Source organism: Carcharodon carcharias, chromosome 11, assembly GCF_017639515.1.
Source record: "Carcharodon carcharias isolate sCarCar2 chromosome 11, sCarCar2.pri, whole genome shotgun sequence".
Lineage (NCBI taxonomy): Eukaryota > Metazoa > Chordata > Chondrichthyes > Lamniformes > Lamnidae > Carcharodon > Carcharodon carcharias.
The window spans coordinates 165,570,924-165,592,686 of record NC_054477.1 but is presented as its reverse complement, the minus strand read 5'-3'; the positions used below and the strand labels follow the sequence as shown (position 1 = coordinate 165,592,686).

At 40.3% G+C, this 21,763-nt stretch overlaps 1 protein-coding gene across 2 annotated transcripts in view; it reads right to left on the bottom strand.

The window, feature by feature from the left end:
• Positions 1–21,763, bottom strand: part of tubgcp3 (tubulin, gamma complex associated protein 3) — a 114,928-nt gene that overhangs the window by 46,492 nt on the left and 46,673 nt on the right. For both annotated transcript variants that reach the window (XM_041199494.1, XM_041199495.1), the window contains exons 8-11: positions 20,226–20,351; positions 19,846–19,914; positions 10,890–11,022; positions 3,972–4,138 (exon numbers count right to left, since the gene is read on the bottom strand). In XM_041199494.1, the coding sequence (XP_041055428.1) occupies positions 3,972–4,138; positions 10,890–11,022; positions 19,846–19,914; positions 20,226–20,351 (495 nt within the window). The remainder of the gene's footprint in view (positions 1–3,971; positions 4,139–10,889; positions 11,023–19,845; positions 19,915–20,225; positions 20,352–21,763) is intronic.

Genomic DNA, 21,763 nt, shown 5'->3' with positions numbered 1-21,763 from the left:
AAACTTGGAGGATAGTTACTGAACACAGGATTTCAATGAGGACTTTTAAAATTCGAATAATTCAAATATTTATTAAAAGAAAAGATAAAACTTAAAAACACAAGGTAAAAGATACACAGTTAGAAGAGTCTTACAAAATAACCCCCAAAAATGTTTTACCAAAAGTACACAATGAGACTATCTTTTTGGCAACAGCCCTTATAGATTCTTACCTGTAGAATCCAGGAAATATGAACCAAATCAAGAAATTGCCTTTCACTGCAGCTGGAAATACAATTCACGACTTTGCAGAACCAGAACATGCAGATGTGGTTTTCCAAAGGCAGGTTCAAAACAAACTGTTTCACAGGACAAATATTCTCCTGGCCTAAGGCTAAGTTGGTTCCTTCAATTAAAAATCTTTCACAGCCAAAAACAAGGGAGTTGGCCTTCAGTGAGACATCCCCACAGCAACTCAATCCAGCTTAAAATCTGTTCTCATAAATACTTCCTTTTCCCCCCTTTCATCTTCATTCTCCATAGTCTCCACAAATCCTTTAAATTTAGGATCCCCAAATATTGAAAACTTTTATTTCCCTATGTTACATCTATTTTGGTTCAGTAAAATTTAAAACGTCTGCCCATTTACTCACGAATCTCCTCTAAGATGCAAATGTTCCTCGATACCTTTGAGCCTCTTTTGAAATGCAATAGCTACAAATCAATTTCAGCGTTAACCCCAAATGTAAATTTCAAAGCTGCATTGCTTACTTCAATATTAAAACCCACCATAAGGCCTCATTACAAATGCAAAGAGATAACACACCTTTACTCTTTCATCCTTTAGACCCCACAGCAAGTCAATCTGACTTCACAAATCTCTTTGATTAACCCTGGACAAACACAGACACAGCTTTCCTTATTTACACAGAATATATACATAAACACACAAAAAAAGTCAAAACATAAACATAGCACCACATTTATACAACACAGTTGCACATCAATGATTTGGTGATCATCTGTAAAACTCGGGAGGAACATGTGGAGAACCTGAGTGAGTTAAAAACAGAAAATGCTGGAAAAGCTCAGCAGGTCTGGCAGCAATTGGAGAGAGGGTAACAGAGTTAACACTGAGTCCATATGGCTCTTCTTCAGAGCAGAACCTGAGAGACAAGTTGCAAAAAGCTAATTTAACAATAAGGCTAATGTCATTTATTTGGGGCACATTATGGCACAAGGCCAAGTATCTCCCAAAGAATTAGAAGTAAAAGCAATCCTGGACTTCCCTATTCCCAGAATAAGACAGGAAACTCTATAGTTTCTACCAATGTGTGGATTTTAAGGGAAATTTGTTCCAAATTTCAGCACTGTAGTCGCTCCCCTTCATTGCTAAAGAAAGACAGGAAGTTCAGCTCAATCGGAGTTTTGTCAAACTGCCTGTGTACGCTTGAAAGCCACATTAACCAATCAACCTGCCTCAGCAGCGTCAAACTACAATAAGCCATTCAAAATGGTTATTGGTGCCAGTGATGTGGGCCTAGGAGCAGTGTTGTTACAAGAGATGATGCAAGAATCACAGCGTGGTTACAGCACAGAAGAGATCATTTGGCGCACCATGTCCGCACCAGCTCTCCGAAGGAGCAATTCAAGTAGTAGCACTCCCCATAGCCCTACACATTCTTCCTTTGTAATAATCCAATTCCTTCTTAAATGCCTTGATTGACCCTGTCTCCACCACACTCTTGAGCATCCAGTTATTTTTTGAGAAAACGTAACTCCTACCAACAGAAATACTCTGCAATTCAAAAGGAAACATCCAAGTTGGGTCTCGACTCTTCAATAATTTGAAATATATGTTTCAAGTATTCAGGGGGAGACAGTAGTTTACAAAGATTATAATCCTAAATTAAGATAAATTATATGTAAGGATTAGAATGAGAGGTAGCATGATACGATATGTTATTTGGTTTGTAAATGAAAATGCCTCAGTTTCAGATGCATTTTCATTTTTTTTTTAAAAAGGGGGGAAAGTTATAACTATGTTGTGAGTTATACTAAGGGTTAAGGATGTAGAGTTTGGTTCAGTTTAAAGTTGCTTACTTTCAGTTTGGTTTAATATGCCTGTATGAATTTACAAACAATGCTTGAATTTTTGACCTAGGTATGAGGCTATTAGAAGCAAGAAAGCCAAAAGGTTGCTATGGAGAAAATTGCTGAGAGCAGAGCTATGCTCTAAAAGGAAAACTGGTGGGTTTTGTTTTATTTTTAGAAAATAAGAATGAATAAGAGAAGCTGATCTGGAGGCTGCAGACACGCTGACTGTTGTGTTTAACCAGAGAACTCAACTCTGTGTGTTGAGAGAGGAAAAGAGGGAGTTCCAGAGAACTAAGTAATACCAAGTAGCTCTGTAAAGAGAGAAGTCCAGCTACGGAATAGATGTCAAGGGAGAGAGAGTGTGTGTGTGTGTGCGCGTCTGGAAAGTCGTGGCATGTGACCATCAGCATCGTCTATACTCTGACGAGGAGATTGTATTGGTAGGAATACACCATCGACTTGAGTTGTGACAAGTGCAACGAGACCCAGAGAAAAAGGAACTGCCTTCCAGATTATCAGAGTGAAAAGCACAGTAAAAAGATTAAGCTGGGCCAAGTCTGTTAAATTGTGTTTAAGGTAGAAGCTCATATTGCTTAGAATCATTGTCTTATTTGCTCAGTATACTTATTTAGTCATTACTGCTTGTGTTTGTTCCGTTCAAATTTGTGTTTGTTCTGTTCAAATTTATATAATAAAGATTCATTTGGTGTTTCAATTTAATCTTGGAGACTTGCCGCTTATTTTCTTACCCTTGGTTCTTCCACTTATTTCATTCTTGAAATGATTATAGTTTGTCAAACCAGATACGAACAAGTGTCTGGCTTGTCCAGTATTTTCAAAACTGGCATCATAACACTGAGTATCAAAGTAAATCACAGAAAACAAGGTAGTGAAGTAGAAGTGTTATTTTCAATGAGAATATTCCAAAGACAGCTAATCTTCTAAAACATCCTCTTGTTCCTCAGTTGAAATCCTGAAACACCTTCTCTAACAGGGCTGTGGGTATGCCTACACCATGTGGACTGCAGCAGTTCAAGGAGTGGCTCATCACCATCTTTTCAAGGGCAATTATGGAGGGGTAATAAATGCTGGCTTTGTCAGAGACACTCAGAACTCAAATGAGTTTTAAAAAATCCATACAGTAATAGAATTTACTGAAACTTTGATAATAAAATTGAGTCTGTTAAGACACTCATTTGTTCTGCTGACTGTTGAGTTGATCGATTTTCTTCATACTCATTACTTGATATTCAAATTATCTTTATTTAATTATTTGTTTGTCTCCTGGAATCCAGTCATAATCTCCAGACTCTCAAACAACAAAGGTAACTGTATAAAACTTAAGTGTCAATGTCTCCAAGTCTCCTTTTCCACCACCTACAACAGTTTGTGTTACTCACAATAAGAGGTTGTGGTGGAAGAATTAATCCAGGCTGGCCTCTTGGTTAAAGCTGGCTTATTTCCAAGACAACTCCTTCGTGCTACCAGCTTCCACACAAAGTGTTTCAGCTGTACCTTTTTATTCTATTTAGATGGGATAATTAATGCCCATCACCTGTTTAACTAACAACTGGTTGTAACAAGGTGATTGCCATATTAACAGTTCGTTCTCTACTCCCAGGAAATTACCTGATCTATCACTTCTTTCTCATAATCAGCAGTGAGTGCGCTAGAATATCCTGTTGGAAAATGAAGAGCTTCTTAGGCTGTTGGGATTGGAAAAGGAGACATCTAACTGAATTGGGACATGAAGGTGGAAGAGGAGAAATATGGGGTGGAAGGTTTCTGGCTTATATGAGCTATGGAGCAAATGCTATTTGGGTGGCTGGTGCAAGTTATAAATCACATCCCCTCCCGCTCATCTTCAGTGACACCATGGGAGACACACAATTTACCTCATGGTAGGTATCCTCTAACTCTCCATCATAAATCCAGCGAGAGAGGAAGTTCAGGATGGGATGCGATACAAGGCTAAGAATGTGTTGCACCAGTGATCTCATGTATGGATCTCCTGTTTTAGTATAAGCATGGACTGCAGATGCCAATTCTCCACCTTTCCTCCCTGAGCAGATCAAAACAAAAGATTGGCTTGAATTCAAATTACAACATCCTTACAAAATACTTTAAAAACATATATACCGTAAATTCTTTCAAGCAACAGCATGTTCTAATCCAGAAAGCCCGGTGTTGAAGGATGGAACTGGAGGTAATCTTTGCACACTTCTATAAGCTTTTATTAACAGATATACAATACAAACTTGCACCTCCTAACCCAAAACCACCAGTTTCAGTCTACTCCCAGGAGCACAAGTGAATCCCCAGTTGATTTCTAACACCTGCATACAATTAAACACACAAAATACAATGAAGATAAAGGTTCCAAAAAAATTATACTTTTGCACAAATAAATAAATCTGGTCTCACATTTTAATGGATTGTTGCATTTCATCAGAACTCAGGAAAGTACAAATTTAGAAAAGACTTCAACTCATCTTATCGGCCCCAAAAGCCAATTCTGGTCAATCTTTCACTCAAACATATGAAATAGGAGCAGCAGTAGGCCATTTCGCCCTTCAAGCCTGCTCCAATGTTCAGTAAGATCATGGCTAATCTTTTATTTCAACACCATTTTCCTGCACTACCCCCATAAGCTTTGATGTTTTTAACATGTAGAAATCTATCGATCTCTGTCTCGAATTTACTGAATGACTGAGCCTCCACAGCCCTCGCGGGTAGAGAATTTACTGAATGACTGAGCCTCCACAGCCCTCGCGGGTAGAGAATTTACTGAATGACTGAGCCTCCACAGCCCTCGCGGGTAGAGAATTTACTGAATGACTGAGCCTCCACAGCCCTCGCGGGTAGAGAATTTACTGAATGACTGCGCCTCCACAGCCCTCGCAGGTAGAGAATTCCAAAGATTCACAAACCTCAGTGAATAAATTCTTCCTCATCTCATCTTCTAATGGGACGATTGGATAATAAAGCAGATAAATGTGTGGGGGTTAGAAAGATGGTGCAAGAGGGAGGGCTTTAGATTCCTGGGACATTGGGACATGCTCTGGGGGAACCAGACAGGCTGCATCTAAACAGTGCCAGGACCAATGTCCTTGTGGGGTGATTTGCTAGTGCAATTGAAGAGGATTTAAACTAACTTGGCAGGGTTGTGGGAACCAGGAGGTAATATCAGCGAGGAATACCAAGGTGCACAGAATACTGGGAGACACAGACAGAACCAAGTAGCAAATAGTCAGGTGTTAGCTAAGAAACACCAAGGGACAACAAACATTGGTAGGAGTTGTTTATAGGTCACCAAACAGTCGTGGTAATGTGGGGCATGGCATAAATCAGGAAATTAGAGGTGCATATAACAAGGAGAATACAATAATCATGGGAGACTTCAATCTACACATAGACTGGGTAAATCTAATGAGCACTAATGCTGTGGAGGATGAATTCCTAGAACGTGTACCATATGGTTTTCTAGAACAGTAAATTGCAGATCCAACCAAGGAACAGGATATTTTAGATCTAGTACTATGCAATGGAAAAAGGCTAATTTATAATCTTGTTGCAAAAGAATCCTTAGGGAAGATTGACCATAATATGGTAGAATTTTTCATTAAGCTTGAAAGCAATGCAGTTCAATCCAAAACTAGGGTCTTAAATCTAAACAAAGAAAGCCATGTTGGCTGTGGTGGATTGGGAAAATGCATTAAAGGGTATGACAGTCGACAGGTACTGGCTAGTATTTAAAGAACTAATACATGATTGACAACAAAGATACATTCTTTTAAGGCACAAAAACCCAACAGGAAAAATGAGTCAACCGTGGCTAACAAAGGAAATTAAAGATTGTATTAGATCAAAGGAAGAGGCTTATAAAGTTGCCAAAAAAATAAAAGCCTGAGGATTGAGAGAATTTTAAAATTCAGCAATAGATGACTGAGAAACTGATAAAGAAAGGGAGAATAGAATATGAATGTAAACTAGCAAGAAACATAAAAACAGACTGTAAAAGCTTCTATAGGTTTGTAAAAAGGATAAGATTAACAAAAACAAATCTAGCTTCATTCCAGGCAGAGATAAAATTTATAATGGTGAACAAGGAAATGGCAGAGATGCTCGATAAATACTTTGCATCTGTCTTCATGGTGGAAGATACAAGAAATCTTTCAGAAATAATAGCAAACCAAGAGAATAGAGAGAATTAATAACTGATGGAAATTAGTATTAGTACAAAAGTAGTATTGAAAAAATTAACGGTACTGAAAGTCGATAAATCCCCGGAACCCAATAATCTATATCCCAGAGTGTTGACAGTGGTGGCTATGCAGATAATAGATGATTGATGGTCATCTCTCAAAATTCTATAGATTCTGGAAGAGTGCCTGCAGATTGGAAGGTTGCAAATGTAACTCCACTACTTAAGAAATGAGGGAGAGAGAAAACAGGGAACCTGATATCCGTTAGCCTGACGTTAATAGTAGGGAAAATACTGTAAACTATTGTAAAGGATATGATAACTGGACACTTAGAAAATAATGATCTGTTTGGGATTTATGAGAGGGAAATCATGTTTGACACACTTGTTGGGAAGTTTTTTTGAGGATGTTACTAGCGGAGTAGATAAGAAGAAGCCAGTGGATGTGGTTTTCTGAATTTTCAGGCTTTTGATAAGGTCCCACACAGGAGGTTCGTAAACATAGGGAGGCGATGGAGTAGCGGTAACGTCACTGGACTAGTAATCCAGAGACCCAGAGTAATGCTCTGGGGACGCAGGTTCGAATCCTGTCATGGCAGATGGTGGAATTTGAATCCAATTAAAACAAAAATCTGGAATTAAAAGTCAAATGATGACCATGAAACCATTGTCGATTGTTGTAAAAACGCATCTGGTTCACTTCCTGCTGAAATCTGCAAAGAAGTTTCAAAGGGATTTGAGCAAGCTGAGTGACCAAGAACATGGCAGATGGAACATAAGGTGTGAGGTTATCTACTTCGGTAGGAGGAACAGAGGTGCAGGGCATTTTAAAATGGTGAGAGATTGCCCAAAAGTACATGGGTGTCCTTGTTCATAAGTGAACAAGAAATGAAAATGGCACATCTAACCCTGTCGACTCTGTTAAGTCTTCCTTACTAACATTTGGTGGGGGGGGGGGAGGGGCTTGTGCCAAAGCTGGGAGAACTATCCCACAGATTAGTCAAGCAACAGCCCTGACATATAGTCATATTCACCAAATCTAAGACACCACCATCCCTGAGTATGTATTGTCCCACCAGCAGGACATGCCCACCACAGGTGGCTACACAGTGGGTAGAGTCGGGAGGGAGTTGCCCTGGGAGTCCTCAACATTGACTCTGGGCCCCAAGAAGTCTCCTGGCATCTGGCCAAACATGGGCAAGGAAACCTCCTATTGATTACCACCTACCATTGCCCCCTTAGCTGATGAATCAGGATTCCTCCATGCTGAACACCACTTGGAAGAAGCACCAAGGGTGGCAAGGGCACAGAATGTACTCCAGGTTGGGACTTAATAAGAGGAGAATAAATAGGGGCAGGAGTAGACCACACAACCCATCGAGCCTGCTCTGCCATTCAATATAATCGTGCTGATCTTGGGTTCAACTCCATTTTTCCGCCCGCTCTCCATACCCCTTAATTCCCTGAAATACCAAAAACCTGCCTATCCCAGCCTTAAATGTATTCAATGATGGAACATCCACAACCCTCTGGGATAGAGAATTCCAAAGATACATTTCAGTAAAGTAATTTCTCCTCATCTCAACCGTCATGATCCTGACGCTGTACCCGTGTTTGTAGATTCCCTGACCAGCAGAAACAATCTCTCAGCATTCACCCTATCAAACAAACCTTCAGAATTTTTTATGTTACAATGAGACCATCTTTCATTCTTCCAAACTCCAGAGAATAAAAGCCCAATTTACTCAGCCTCTCATCATAGGACAACCCCCTTATCGTAGACCCAATTTAGTGATCCCTTGTTGTACCGTCTCCAATGCAAGTATAACCTTTCTGAAATGGGGAGACCAAAGCTGCACACTGTACTCCAAATGCCTTCTCACCAAAACCCTGTACAACTGTAGCAAGACTACTTTATTCTTGTACTTCAATCCCCTTTCAGTAAAGGCCAACATGCCATTTGCCTTCCTAGTTGCTTGCTGCACCTGCGTGCTAACTTTCAGTGTTCCTTGTACCAGCACACCCAAGTCTCTTTGAACATCAACACTTGCAAGTTTCTTACCTTTCAAAAAATATTCTGGTTTGTTTAATTCTTACATCCAAAGTGAATAACTTCACATTTCTCTATATTACATTCCATTTGCCATCTTGTTGCCCACTCACCTAATGTGTCTGTCGCTTTGCAACCTCTGTCCTCCCCTCAGCTTACCTTCCCATCTAGCTTAGTACCATCAGCAAACTTAAGTATATTACTCTCCGTCTCTTCGCCCAAGTCATTAATATAGATTTATAAATAGCTGAGGCCCTAGCACTGATCCTCGTGGCACTACGCTATTCATTGCCTGCCAACTTAAAAAGCCTCTCTTTATGTCCACTCTCTATTTTCTATCCATTAACCAATCCTCTATCCATGATATTATATTACCCCCAGCACCATGAGTCCTTACCTTACCTCTTAACCTTTTGTGTAGCACTTTATCAAATGCACTTTGGAAACCCAGGTATATGACAACTCCTGGTACTCCTTTATCTACACCAATAGTTTCATCCTCAAAGACTTCAATGAATTTGTAAAACAGGATTTCCCTTTAGTAAAACCATGTTGACTTCTTATAATTATACTATGCTTTTTTTTTTAAAACGTGCACTGTTAAGACGTCCTTAATAACAGATTCCTCATTTTCCCAACAACTCATGAAACTAATTGGGTTATAGTTCATTGTTTTCTCTGCTGGGGGCCTATAGACTACTCCCACCAGTGTTTTGTCTCGTTATTCCTAATTTCCACCCATACTGATTCTACTTCATGATCTTCAAAAGACAGGTTCTTTCCCACTAATGTCTTTTTTTACTATAAGGGCTACCCAACCTCCTTCGTCATTGTTTTTGTTCAAAAATAGTGAACCCTGGAAGATTTATTTCCCAACCTTGATCACCTTGGAACCATGTTTCTGTAGCGGTGATTAGGTTTAAATCATTTACATTTATTTGTGGACAGTATTCCATCACACTCCTGACCTGTGTCTTGTAGATGGTGCACAGGCTTTGGGGAATCAGGTGGTATGTTACTTGCCACAGGATTCCCAGCCTCTGACCTGCTCCTGTAGCCACCGTATTTATATGGCTGGTCCAGTTCAGTTTCTGGTTGATGGTAACCCCCAGGATGTTTTTAATGCCTTTCCAGAGCTAGAGGATGCTACTTAAAAATTAAGGGGTTGCTCATTTACGACAGAGATGAGATATTTATTCTCTCAGAGCGTTGAGTGTCTTTGGAAATCTCTTCCTCAAAGGGCGGTGGAAGCAGGGTCTTTGAACATCTTTAAAGGTAAAGCCAGATAGATTCTTGATTAACAAAGAGTGGAAGATTTTCAGGGATAGGCAGGAACGTAGGGTCGTGGTTACATTCAGATTAGCATGATCTTATTGAATGCAGACCAGGCTCGAGTAGTTGAGATGCCTACTCCTGCTCCTAATTCGTATTTCCACCTTCGAAACCCTCTACCACCTTGAAGGACAAAGGCAGCAGATGTATGAAAATGCCACCACCTATAAGTTCTCCTGCAAGTCACACAAGATCCTGCCTTGGGACTATTTTGCCGTTCCTTCACATTCGCTTCGTCAAAATCCTGGAACTCCCTTCCTAACTGTACTGTGGGTTTACCTACATCACATGTTCATGGCGATGACTCAACAGCTTCTCAAGGCCAATTGGAGATGGGCAATAAATGCTTGCCTCGCCAAGGATACCGACACTTAGTAAAAGAATATTAAAAAAATCTGTGCCTGACTCATTATTCCCTCCTAGGATCAGTGTTCTATTCATCTGACAATACATACAAGAATGTTGTTAGCTTCCTTTGCTGCTGTTGTACAATGCACTGTTAGTGACTGTGAGCTTTCCACCAATAGCCCAGATCCCTCTCCCGAGTTAAGCCCAGGTTGTGTTCTCTCCTTTTTATTCCCCATCACCAGTCTCATTACCCTATTTGTACTAAACACCATTTGCCACTCCTCAACCCACCTCCCCAACCTAAAAAGTTTCCTTAGGTTTTGGATTGCCCTCTCTTATTTTAATGCTTCCCCACCTCAACTTCGAACAGATTTTGTTTCTGTCTTCAGCTCCAAAAATAATCAGTCCACCACTGGTCCCATGGCGCCAGTTAGTGATCCTTTACCATTTCGATTCAGTTCCATTCACAACCACCCTTTGGGCTTTGCAGCTTAGCTAATTTTAAATCCACCTCAGGAGCTTGTCTCCTATTCCAAGGATTCCTATTTTGTGGAATAATCAAAAGTATAGCACTGTATCAAAAATCTTGCTGCAACCTATTGATCTGTAATCACAGTTAATGAAATATTCATATGAAGCAGAAAAATCTAGTTTTTCATTAACATTAGCAAATAAAGAAAAATGAATGTTAACATCCAATTTGGTTACTTGTAAAATTTGCCTGAATGTGTTAAAATCAGGTTCAGTCTCCTGCCACCTCCTCTGCCACTGGTTTTGTCTTCCAGTTGATTTTTTAAAAATTAAGTAAAAAACATGGAACGTCTTACTTTAATTTACAATTACAAAACAGTAGTGACCTAAAAAAACAACTTGACTGACCTTGGCAATGATCGACAAGTGCTGCAAGTGTCTTGAGTCTCATCTTGGGATCATAAGTCCAAATCAGTAGGCGACGCAATGTCAGGCTACTTTCCAGTCCAACATTTACACCTTGGTCATCTTCCAATTGTATCTGTGGGTTTCAATTTGAAAGAAAATGACAAATGAATTTCAATTACAAGTATACAAATGACAGGAAATCACAACACATTGTACGCAGTACTCAGGAGAATTTATTTACTATCTTAAGTGCTGGGTTCAGCCATCACCAAACATGAATAAATCGAACTGCATTTTCCTAAAGCATTCCAAGAAAAAAAAAAATCAATAATTCCCAGTGATTAGCTTCATAATCTCGTCATTCCCCTTCCGTCATACCCAAGACATCATCCCTGTTCATCTGCTTCTTTCAGTCTTCTTTCAGCATTTCCCATGTTACATAGGGTCACCACAATTCTGGTTGACCACCCTTCATTTGTTTTTTTGATTCAAAGGATGGTTTTATAGCCTGGATGCTCCTAATGCCATTAATTCTCCCCTTTTTGCCAAGCTGGATGGGGATCGGCTCCAATATAAGCTGGCTTGCCTGCACCTGTGATCCCTATTCATCTGCTATGTACTGAAAATATGATGCCCAATGTATCTGGTCAGTTTACTTTACCTTTGCCTGTAGCTTCTATAAATCTACTGCCACTAAACATCGCTTCAGAGACTTGGTTATTGTCTTTCTCAACCATATCAGTTGCTCTTTCCTTGGTCCCTTGTCAAGTTGTCATAACTTGAGATGAAAGACAGCCAGCATGGATTTGTAAAGGATAGCACATCTGATAAATTTGATTAAATATTTTGAAGAGATAATTAAAGTATTAGGGACAGGGGAATTGGGCTTCCAATAAGACCCTCGTTTAAGACTGTTAGCTAAAGCTGAAGTTTATGAAACTGAGGCCAAATTGAGAAAGAAAGTGGGAATAATGGACATGTACTCTGACTGGAGACGACTAGTGGTGCCCGACAGGGATCTGCATTGAGGGTTCAACTATTGATTGTATTTATGAACGGAGATGATAGGTTAGGCATCCACATATCTAAGTTTGACAATGACAGAAAGCTAGGCAGCACTATAAATAACGTAGGTGGAAGAATAAAATTACAAAGCGATACTGATAGATTGAGTGAATAGACAAAACCGTGGCAAATGAATTTCAATATAAGTAAATGAGGTCACAAAGGTAATAATCTATGGATTACAACTTGGACACGAGCAAATTGGCATAGGTGAAATAAACTCAGAGTTGTTTGTGTGGCTCAGAGATTGGTATGGGAAAAATGAGTTTCAATTCACGGGGCACTGGCACCAGTACTGGGGAAAGAAGGAGCTGTACCATTGGGATGGTCTTCACCTGTGCCATGGTGAGGCCAGAGCCCTGGTGAATTGTATAACTCGAGCTGCAGAGAGGGGGCTTTAAACTAAATAATGGCCCAGGGGGTGGGTTCACTGAGGGGAGATTTGGAAAATTAAAGAGAAAGGACAAGGCAATAGTGCAGGGTAGTGATACGGGTAATGATAACTGGAGTGTGACAGGAAGAAACAGTGTACAAACATAGCAGTGCGCCAGAAAATAAGGGTCAGTATAGGGGAAAATGGTAAAAAGCCAGAATTAGAGGCTCTTTATCTGAATGCACACAGCATTTGTAACAAGATGGGTGAAATGATAACACAAATAGAAGAGTATGACTCATAGTCATTGCAGAGAGGTGGTTACAAGGTGACCAAGGCTGGGACCTGAACATTCAAGGGTATTTGACATTTCAGAAGGACAAAAGGAAAGGAAGAGAAGGCAGGGTAGCTGTGCTAATAAAGAATGTTATCAGTACAGCAGTAAGGAATGATCCTGGTTCAGAGATGAATATAAAGAATCAATTTGGGTGGGGTTAAGAAACAGCAAAGGCAGGAAATCACTGAAGCTGCACTAGTGGACAGAGTATAAATCAAGAAATCATGGGGGCCTGAAAGAAAGGTACTGCAATAATCATGCGCAATTTAACCTTTATATAGATTGGAGAAATCAAATTGGCAAAGGTAGCCTGCAAGATGAATTCATAATAGTGTATTCAGGGCGGTTTCTTAAAACAATACATTCTGGAACCAACCAGCGATTAGGCTATTTTAGACCTGGTAATGTGGAATATGTAAAGGCAGCATAGGACAGACGGAAGTGGAGTTCCACGGTAGTTAGCCTTCTGGGAAGGTGGTGACATCAAATGACCAAACAAAGATGTAATGAGACAGGATTAGTTAATAACCTCATAGTAAAGGATCCTCCAGGTAGGAGTAATCATAACATGATAGAATTCACATTCATTTTGAGGATGAGAAATGTGGCTCTGAAAATAGAGCCTTAGCCCAAGTGGAATGGGAAAATAGATTAAAAGATAAGACGGTATAGAAGATAAAAGCAAAAAACTGCGGATGCTGGAAATCCAAAACAAAAACATAAATACCTGGAAAGACTCAGCAGGTCTGGCAGCATCTGCGGAGAGGAACACAGTTAATGTTTCGAGTCCGAATGACCCTTCAACAGAACGAAATAAAAATAGAAAAGAGGTGAAATATAAGCTGGTTTAAGGGGGGTTAGGACAAGTAGAGCTGGATAGAGGGCCAGTAATAGGTGGAGAAAACCAAAAGATTTCACAGACAAAAGGACAAAGAGGTGTTGAAGGTGGTGATATTATCTAAGGAATGTGCTAATTAAGGGTAGAAAGCAAGATAAGCAAGGTACAGAGAGCCCTAGTGGGGGTGGGGTGAAGGAATCAAAAAAGGCTAAAGGGCAGAGATAAAACAATGGGTGGAAATACATTTAAAAATAATGGAAGTAATGGTATAGAAGAATTGGCAGACATTTAAGGAGTTATTTCATAACTCTCAACAAGGATATATTCCATTAAAAAGAAAACTCCTCACACATACAAATCACGGAATTAGACATTTTCACAAACTTATTTTGTGCCAAACCTTTTGATTCCCCTCATAGACATTCTGTAGGCCTAAGGCATACAAGACTTGATGACTGCTCTCAAAGCTGAAAAGGTTCTTCAGATACCTCATACACACATTCCTGGGCAGGATTCAAGGGAAAAAAACCCTGTTGTCTGTCATGCTTGCTCTCTCTCCTCCCTGCAACATGACTGTTAAAATCAAGGTTCCTCACACATTTCATCTCAATTCTGTAAGTTTTTCCTTCATCTCTCTGGCCAGCTTTTATAGTCCAATGACTATGGTTACTACTCTCTACTTTCTTCTTTCCAACTGCAATAGTTTTCTGCAACACAAGCAGCAGAATTTTTAGTCTCAATTATTTTCTAAAAACCAAATGTTAGATAGGTTTTTTTTAATGCTTTCACTGGATGTGGGTGTCACTGGCTAAGCCAGCATTCGGTGCCCCTCCCTAATTGCCCCTGAACTGAGTGGCTTGCGAGGCCATTTCAGAGGGCAGCTAAGAGCCAACCACATGGCTGTGGGTCTGGGGTCACACGTGTGCCAGACCAGGTAAGGACGGCAGATTTCCTTCCATAAAGGACATTAGTGACCCAGATGGGTTTTTATGACCATTGATGATGGTTTCATGGTCACTATTACTGAGACTAACTTTCAATTCCAGATTAATTAACTGAATTTAAATTCCACTAGCTGCCATGGTGGGACTTGAACCCATATCCCCAGGGCATCAGCCTGGATCTCTGGATTACTAGTCCAGTGACAATACCACTACATCACTATCTCCCCTATGGATGAAATTCAGTTTGAATATTAATTATAATAGTTTGCATGCCTCCAGTTTGACATTTTGGGTTTCTCATAGGGCCTTCACCCAAATCTAATTATTATACCAACTTTCTGCCACGATTATATGCTTGGGGACATTTTACTGCTTTAAAAACACAATGTACATTCCAAGTTGTTATTGTTGAAAGACTTTATACGGCAGACCTCAACGTGTAGAAGATTCAACAATGTAAAAGCACAAAATCTCTTGCAAGATCGAAGATATTTATTCCCCACGATAACCTGTAAGCCTTTGCAGCAAGGAACTTGGGTCATCAATGGATAACATTACAAAGCCAAATGTAGAAAACATTTATCTACAGCTTGTGCCAGAATTGTTAATATACTATTTTATTTGGGCATCGAAACAGTTAATGAATTATATTGTGGTCCTTTCACCTTCCAGTTGTCAGCCACAGGCTGATCATTACCTTCTTATAAGCAATGACCATGGGCTTAAACCTTGAAAATGCATCAGTGACTTCCTGCATCTTTAATCCATTACCATTTACTTATAAATATTTGATGTTTCACTTTACAAGAATTCCCTGTTAAGTAGAGACATTTATTCTACTGTTTGCACCATACAAAATGTAACTCTTGTCCTCTATGCTGAGCTCTGGAACCTGCTGGTAGCAAAAGACCTTTTGCAGGTTGAATTTCAACAGGTAGGTAAAGTAGAAAGGGATCTGGATAAGTTGGGAAAGTGCCTGGTAAACAGCAAATGGTATTTCATGTGGGGGTAGTGCACAGTAATGTCATCAGAGAAGGAACTACTGTAGATCACAGCATATAAGTTGACCTTTGAAGCACTGAAAAATCTTTCCAAAAACAGGGGTCAATTTATACACTGAGTATACAACATGAACCAGGAGTGCTATAGGTGGTCACCATTTTGAAACGTGAAAAAAAACCACAGTAACTCAAATCAAACCATGTGACATGTTTTATTCAATAAATTAATTCTACAAAGGATACCTCAAAACATTTTAGAAACAGTCAAATTCATCATCTTCAGCACCTGACACAAAGAGTTCATTGAATTCATTCTGAGACACTTTGGCTATGGTATCATTAAGGATCCCACTTGGGACCAGATTTGGCACGTTCACTTTAAGAATCATCCTTCCACAACAAATCATCTTCCTCTCCATCCATTGAATTGGAAATTCCACACTTTTGAACGATCTGATGACAGTTTATACATTAACAGCATCCCACAAAACAACACAAAACATCAAGCAGGGCAGAAGGCATATTTCCATTCTTTGTGAAGGTTCATTCTCTATCAATCATCCACCTATCCATTTGGTGCAAAATGATCCTTGAATGGCTTGTGAGGAATGCACCCAAAAGTTGAACTATGGATGTTAGACCCCCTGGTATAACCGCAATTTGGGTGTTATTTCTTTGCAGGCACCTCTTGATCTCTTCAGTTACATGGGAAACGAATATGTCCCACGCTAATAAGCTGAAATTTACCAGTACTTCTTTCAATTTAGTATACTCTATTAGCCATTCACAATGTGGTCTCCTTTTCATTGGGGAGATCAAACCGAGACTGGATGACCGCTTTGTGGGACACTTGCATTCAGTGAAAAAGCATGACCCTGAACTTCCTGTTACTTGTTATTTTAAACCTCTACATTACTCTCGCTCTGACCTTTCTGTCCATGGCCGCTGAAGTGTTCCAATGAAGTTCAACATCAGCTCAAGGAGCAGCACCTCATCTTTTGTCTCAGCACTCTACAGCCTTCTGGTCTCAAAACTGAATTCAACAACTTTAGATCAAAACCTCTGCCCCCATCCTTGCTGTGTGCGTGTTTTTATTTTGCTGGCTTGTTTCTTTCTTTATTGCTTCATGTTGCTTTCAAATGGCTAGACAGACATCCATGCTTCGTCTGGACACAATCTTGGTTTCTTTACTATACCCATCACCACTCTGACTTCTGTTACACAAAAATCTTTAGTTAATCCCTCCTGCCCTCCCCCTATCACAGACCTTCCCTTTTGTTCTTCCTCCCCCGTCTAATGGCTTATAAACCCTTACAACAGTTCTGATGAAAGGTTATCAATATGAAACATAATTCTGTTTCTCTCTAACATGCTGTGTGACCTGATTATTTCCAGCATTTTTTGTTTCTAACAAAAACTGCATTCTTTGAGTAGGCCACCAGGACACTTATTCCACACAAGATCGATCCACAAATTCACTCCCTCCTCATCCATCCAACCATTGTCATGGATGTGCACAAAAACTCATGCAGAGAACTTGATTTTTGGCATGGTTTTATGTCTGCAAATTATGAGGGGCTTTAATTTAATTCCCTCTGTTACTCAGGCTAGTATCACCATGAAGCTCACCTTCTCAAGTCCTATGGTTTTCACTAGAACTGTTTTCGAATCTTTCCACTCCACAGATCAGTTGCTGGGAATCTCAAAATTCATGGGTGTTCCATCCAAGTTGCCGATGTGACGTAACGAGCGTTTGTGTTTTTGTCGCTGTCTGATGAAGAATCGCTAGAAACTGGTAATTTCGGTATGGAGATGTTTCGGTGGTCTCTGAGCAATCTTAGTCTTTTGCTGCAACACTAGACATTTTCATTCCATAAAGCGGCTACACTAACTGCTTTACTGAAATCTAAGCTAGGCTCAGGGCTTGATTTGACCTATATGCACTGCAACTCAGGTGACGATGTAACTATTCTGACAGTTTTGGAAGACCTATTCCGATAATGTGCTTCTCCAGATCAGACCAGTGGCTGGTCCCTATTCTCATGGTGCATATGGTCTTGGGCACTTCTTCAGGATGGATCCCTTTCCATTCTCGCACTAAAACCAGATTTCTTTGCTGCGTTACAGTTATTTGATGAGTTAGCAAATGTCATGACTTTTAGCTTGAAACCAGCTTCGAAGGAACCATTTCTGTTTGCGCTCTGTGAGAGCAGCTCTTTATTTTATTCATTGACAGGACGTAGACATCACTGGTGAGACCAGCATTTACTGTCCATCCTTAATTGCCCTTGAGAAAGTGGTGGTGAGCCGTTCTCTTCAACCACTGCAGTCCATGTGGTGTAGGCACACCCAGAGTGCTGGTAAGAAAGGAATTCCAGGATTTCGATCCAGTGACAGTGAAGGAAAGGCAATATAGTTCCAAATCAGGGTGGTGTGTGGCTTGGAGGGCAAATGCAGGTGGTGGTGCTCCCATGTATCTACTGTCCTTGTCCTTCTCAGTGGTAATGTCACTGAACTACTCTATTTCTGGAACGTAATTTGTCATGTACTGTGAAAACAGAGACAAAATATTTGTTCAACTTTTTAAATGTTTTTTCATGGGATTTGAGTGTTGCTGGCTAGACCAGCATTTATTGCAGGGGGACTTGCAGGTGGTGGTGCTTCCAAACATCTGATGCCCCTGTCCTTCTAGGTGGTAGAATTCACAGATTTGGAAGGTGCTGTTGTAGGATTTTTGGTGAGTTGCTACAGTGTTTCTTGTAGATGGTACACACTGCTGCCACTATGCACCAGTGGAAGGAATGTCTCTGCCAATTCCCCATTCCCCATGATAATTTTTCTTGTCTCTGCTTCTGAGGGATCAACATTTGCTTTAGCTACTCTCCTTTTTATAGTCTTATATAGTTTCTCACAATCTGTTTTCACATTCCTAGCTAGTCTACTCTTATATTCTATTTTTCCCTCATCAACTTTTTGGTAGCCCTTTCCTGGTTTCTAAAACACTTCAATCCTCAGACTTACTACAATCCTTGCAACATTATCCACCTCTTCTTTTAATCTAATACAATCTTTAACTTGCTTAGTAAGCCACGGATGGGTGTTTCTCACTGAGGCTTTGTTTTTCAATAGAATGTATTTTTGTTGAACATTTTGAACGCTCTTTAAAATGTTTCCCACTGTTTACTTACTACCAGACCTTTTAGTCTATCTAATCAATCAAGCTGAGCCCGCTCTTCCCTCAAACTTATACAACTGGCTTTAAGTTTAAGATTCTTGTTTATGATTGGAGTATCCCGTTTTCAAACTTAATATGGGATTCAATTATATTATGATCACTATTTCCCGGATCTCGTACTATGCGATTATTAATTAACCCTGCCCCATTGCACAATGCAAAATTTAAACTAGCTTTGTCCCTAGTTGGTTCCACAACATGTTGATCCAGGAAACTGTCATGAAAGCAGTGTCTGAAGCTCAGGCTCCAACTCATCAACTCTGAGCCCACATTCTTTGGACTGCAGATGCTTATGCAGATAGGAAGAAGAGGGTGGTGTAGTGGCAATGTCAGTGGACTAATAATCCAGAACCCAAGCCAATGCTCTGGGGACATGGGTTCAAATTCCACCATGGCAGCTGATGGAATTTAAATTCAATTCATTAAAATCTGGAATTGAAAGCTAGTCTCAGCGCTGGTGAAACTAATCAGTAAATGTCGTAAAAACCCATCTGGTTCACGAATGCCCTTTCACAAATGCCATCCTTACCTGAGTCCAGAGCCCAGAAATGTGACTGCATCTTACCTGGCCTCTGAAATGACCTAGTAAGCCACTCAGTTCAAGGGAAATTAGGGATAGGCAACAATGCTGGTTCAGCCCATCTGACCAGCCCATCTACATCCTCCTGTAATCTAAGGTTATCCTGCTCACTACTTACCACCCCACCAATTTTCGTGTCATCCGCAAACTTACTGATCAACCCTCCTACATTCAAGTCTAAATCGTTTATCTATACCACAAACAGCAAGGGACCCAACACCGATCCCTGTGGAACCCCACGGACACAGGCATCCAGTCACAAAAGCACCCCTTGACCATCACCCTCTGCTACCTGCCACTCAACCAATTCTGGATCCAATTTGCCAAATTGCCTTGGATCCCATAGGCTCTTACCTTTGTTATCAGGCAGAATACATTGGAATAGATAAGTATGAAATTTCAGCGATAGAGTTAGATTATTTGGATTTACCAACCAGGGTTACTGTATACAGTACATACCGCAGGTAAAGAGCTTTTGGAGCTAGGAGGAACATACAACAGAATTGGCCTGCCCAACTTTAAAGGAGCAGCTTTCAGGTAGCAGGTGGCTGGGGAAGTAGCAGAGGAGTAAAATATCTTTTACCTGGGAATGCAAGACAGACAGCAACCTGTAATATTCCTTCAACTCCTGATGCAAGGATGCACAAAAGCTCTGCAGGAATAAAAGAATTATAAAGAGGCTGAAAAAGATAAAAAGAAAATCACTTTTCCATAAATGCACACTATGCAATGGTTTACTAATTAATGACAGTGAATGTTTATGTATGTCAGAATGAACCTTATATGGTTCTAAAAATAGCGAGAACTAGATACCACACAATGAGGATCTGGAAACTGGGCAAGCAAAGCTGGATACCTCAGGGATAAGTTCCTTTTTTTAAAAATCCCTTGAACTTTTTATGTGCTTTCTCACATGATGTATCCGTTCAGAGGTACAGACACTGCGAGATGAATTTAACATACCTGACCCACAAGACCAAAGGCACGGTCCAAGCATCTTTGGTCTGTGTACTTTCTTATTTTGTTGTGAAGCCATCCAAGTTCTGCCAATCTACTTGCAGTATCCCTGAGAGATTTCGATATCCCCAACTGTACAAAAGAAAAAATTATGTTAATGGAACAAAAAAATTCTATTTTCTGGCAAGAAAAACATCAGGCTTCTTGCTAAAAGCCTTCCCCTGTACTGCCACCGGTTACTGCCTAGTTTACTTTGCAATATAAAAGAAAGTTCCATCACTTCTCTAATGTTTGCTTATAGCACAGTCACCAGTAGCTCAAAGCAACTGTTTTAAAGGTGGGAGTGGTCAAACAAAATTAAATTATAAAGCTTTTTTTAAATTTCACATGGACTGCAGTGGTTTGAAAAGGCAGCTGACTACCACCTTCTCAAGGGCAGTTAGGGATGGGCAATAAATGCTGGTTTAGCCAGCAACAACCACATCCCATGAACAAATAAATAAAAAAAAAATTACACCCTGGGCATTAGACATTAGTGGGGAGAATGCTAGAATCTATTATAAAAGACATGGTAACAGAACACTTGGAAAGCATTAATGGGATTAGACAAAATCAGCGTGGGTCTATGAAAGGGAAATCATGCTCAACTAATCTACTGGAGTTTTTTTTGAGGATGTAATGAGTAGAATAGATAAGGGAGAACAAGTGGATGTGGTGTATTTGGATTTCAAGAAGGCTTTTGATAAGGTCCCACATAAGAAGCTACTGGGCAAAATTAAAGCCCATGGGATCGGGGGTAATATACTGGCATGGATTGAGAATTGGTTGACAGGCCAGAAACAGAGAGTGGGAATAAATGGGTCTTTTTCCGGGTGGCAGGTGGTGATTAGTGGTGTGCAACTGGGATCAGTGCTTGGGCCCCAGCTATTCACGATATATATACATAAATGACTTGGATGAGGGAACCAAATGCAACATTGCCAAGTTTGCTGATGACACAAAACTGAGCAGGGCTGTGAGGAGGATGCAAGGAGGCTTCAGGGTGACTTAGACAAGTTGTGTGTGTGGGCAAACACATGGCAGATGCAGTATAACATGGATAAATGTGAAGTTATACGCTTCAGTGTGAAAAACAGAAAGGCAGAGTATTATTTAAATGGTGATCTATTGGGAAATGTGGAGGTACAGAGGGATCTAGGTGTCCTTGTACACCAGTCAATGAAAGTAAACAGGCAGATGCAGCAAGCAGTTAGGAAGGCAAATGGTACGTTGGCCTTCATTACAAGAGGATTTGAGTTCAGAAGTAGGGATGTCTTACTGCAGTTATACAGGGCCTTGGTGAGACCACACCTGGAGTATTGTGTGCAGTTTTGGTCTCCCTGCCTAAGCAAGGATATATTTTTCATAAAGGGAGTGCAGTGAAGGTTCACTAGGCTGATACTGGGGATGGCAGGGCTGTTGTATGAGGAGAGATTGGTTTGACTGGGCCTGTATTCACTAGAGTTTAGAAGAATGAGAGGGGATCTGATTGAAATGTATAAAAT